This window comes from Mirounga leonina, unplaced genomic scaffold (genome assembly GCF_011800145.1).
Source record: "Mirounga leonina isolate KUSES-001 unplaced genomic scaffold, KU_Mleo_1.0 Mir_95, whole genome shotgun sequence".
NCBI classification, from domain to species: Eukaryota; Metazoa; Chordata; class Mammalia; order Carnivora; family Phocidae; genus Mirounga; species Mirounga leonina.
The window spans coordinates 686,169-688,713 of record NW_023270865.1 but is presented as its reverse complement, the minus strand read 5'-3'; the positions used below and the strand labels follow the sequence as shown (position 1 = coordinate 688,713).

At 65.3% G+C, this 2,545-nt stretch overlaps 1 protein-coding gene across 1 annotated transcript in view; it reads right to left on the bottom strand.

Moving 5' to 3' along the window:
• SLC6A19 (solute carrier family 6 member 19) overlaps positions 1-2,545 on the bottom strand; it is a 13,183-nt gene that overhangs the window by 5,631 nt on the left and 5,007 nt on the right. The window contains exons 2-4 of the mRNA XM_034998790.1: positions 1,554-1,694; positions 908-1,045; positions 297-307 (exon numbers count right to left, since the gene is read on the bottom strand). Of these exons, the coding sequence (XP_034854681.1) occupies positions 297-307; positions 908-1,045; positions 1,554-1,694 (290 nt within the window). The remainder of the gene's footprint in view (positions 1-296; positions 308-907; positions 1,046-1,553; positions 1,695-2,545) is intronic.

Below are 2,545 nucleotides of genomic sequence, written 5' to 3'. Positions count from 1 at the left end.
TTCCCCAGCTGGGGCCCACCCCAGGCAATGGTGTTCAAACTCACACGTTCTCATCCCTGTGGCTCCCAGGGTCCTGGGTGCCCTTCTAGGCCAGCCTGACATCCTGCCAAGGGGGAAGCAGTCTAGTCCTGGAAGGCCCCCACCCCATCCCCAGAGTCAGGGACTATGTCCTGAATGGTCCCCAAGGCGGTGAGGGAGGCCATGGGGGTGGGCCCTGTCCTTTCCTGACCCTGAGGTGCCCATCCTGCCGGCCCCAACCCCAGCACATCTGGTGTGATCCGTGCAGCAAACCACACTGGCCTGTCCGCTAGTTGGACCCACACTCACAACACAGGCCGTTCACGTCCTGAAGGGGCTGCATGCCCAGTGGCCCAGCCTAGCACTCAGCTCCATGCCCCCATGGGCCACAGCCCAGGGTCTGCTCCCCCCTTCCCTGGGGGCCCCCCAGAAGGAGCAGATGATGAGGGGCGGGAGCTCTCTGCAGACAGAGCCTCCGGGGGCTGGGCGGGAAAGGCCAGTGGGGAACAGGATGCTGCCCCGGAAATGTCGGGGAGCAGCTCTCAGGGAAACCCCACACACACCCTGCTGGCGACCTGGAACCCCGCTTCTGCTGCCTGCACCGCGAGGCCAGGTGGGCGGGTCTCCCCCTTTCCTCCATAACAGCGGCCCCTCCTGAGAGGGAAGCCAGCATTTCTAAGGGCTTTTCTACTGCAATATGACTTTTTTGTTAATGCCCTGTTGGCTTAAATGTGCTTTGGTTTTTGCCAAACCTGAGCTACAGCCCTCCGGAATTTGGAAAATCAGAGGGCGGCTCTTGGTGGACGGTCAGCCCGCATGGTCAAAGGTGGAGCTCTCCGCAGAACCAGTGGCGGTGCCCCACCCCACGCCGGCCTCCCCCGGGCCTCACCTGTCCGGTTGTCATTGAGCGGGCACTCACTCCAGGGCAGGGGGTCCTGGAAGGAGTTGAAGAAGTACCACATGACCCAGGCGATGATGGTGTTATAGTAGAAGCCCACCATGAAGGACACGAACATGGACGCAATGCCTGGGGGGCCAGACGGTCACTGCTCAGGGGTGGGGGTCAGCGCTGGGGGAGGGGTCAGCATGGGGGGGAGGGTCAGCACTGGGGGAGGGGTCAGCACTGGGGGGAGGGTCGGCACTGGGGGGGGGGTCGGCACTGGGGGGAGGGGTCGGCACTGGGGTGGGGGTCAGCGCTGGGAAAGAACCTCAAGGGTCAGTGCCCCTCTGGGTCAGTCTGGCCATTGCTGAGCCCTGATCTGGGCAGGGAGTACTCTGTGTGTCTATACCCTCCCATCCCCTGGGCGCCTGGGACTCAGGACGGCCTCTGCTGCCCGGCTGGTCTCTGGTGGCCGGGAGTGATGGGGTCTGGACCTGCGGCCCACGGTCCCTGGAGACCCTAAGGAATGGTTTGCACAGGCCTGGGCGCCGAGCCCTGGGCCCCTCCCCTCCCTGAAATCAGGCAGAGAGAGCAGAGAGGGAAGGAGGGGTGCTTGCTGCGGAACCTGGCTCTGGGCAGGGCCCTGGTCACGCACCTAAGCCCTTCAGGGCCGGGTGGATGGAGCTCCAGACGCCCACGCTTCCCTTCCGCAGCCTCTGCCCAATGGCGAACTCCAGGTGCAGCAGGGGGATGCCCTCCAGGACCAGCAGGATGAGGAACGGAATCATAAACGCCCCTGCGTGGGGAGAAGGCAGCGATGAGGGCAGGGGACGGCTCACGGGGGCCCCCTTTGGGGACACAGGTGTTTGTCGAAAGCACCGGCAGAAAGGTGGCACAAACACAGGCCTGGGACCTCACGGCCACAGGCGCCGTTTCACACGGGGCCGCCTCGCACCACCTCCCAATGGTGGCGTCTGTCCGCCGTGCACCACAGCTCCTGGGAATGAGCGGAGGTGTCCCTGTGGGGGGCCGAGTACGGGGAGGCAGGGCAGCCTCCACTCGAAGTGTGGAAGGGTCAGAGGGGACAGGTCCCGGGAGCCCCAGGAGCCCAGGGTCTGGAGGCTGACCAGGAGGTCGCGCACCATGGGGGTCAGTCTGAGCCTTGGGAGGCCGCCCTGGACACGCACGAGCACCAGATGCAGGGACCGCCCCCACGGCCGGGGGAGCCAGGCTTCACCGCCAGGGCGGGGTCACTAGGAACCCCTGGCGTGTCTCAAGCCCTCCTGGCTTCGGTGCAGGAGAGCAGGTCCAGAAGGGAAATTGTAAAGGCAACCAGTCGGGGGTCTGGTCCGCTCCTCGCCGGCGCAAGTGCCAGGAAACCGGGGAGGCTCTCCGGGCGCAACCACAGTGCAGGATAGCGCCCAGCGTGACCTAGCAGAGATCAGCATAGCTGCGGTCCCCACAGGCTGGGAACTCGGGGCAAGGGCACAGCTCTGCGCTGAGACCGGACACTTCCTGCTTCAGGACTGTTGAGGGCATTTGGGTCCCTGCCTGGTAGCCGCGGGCGCTGGGCTCCCTGGACCCCCATGGGCCGAGCCCACTGACCTGGGACGTTTTCTCCGGGGATGCCCCTCGATCCCTGCTGAC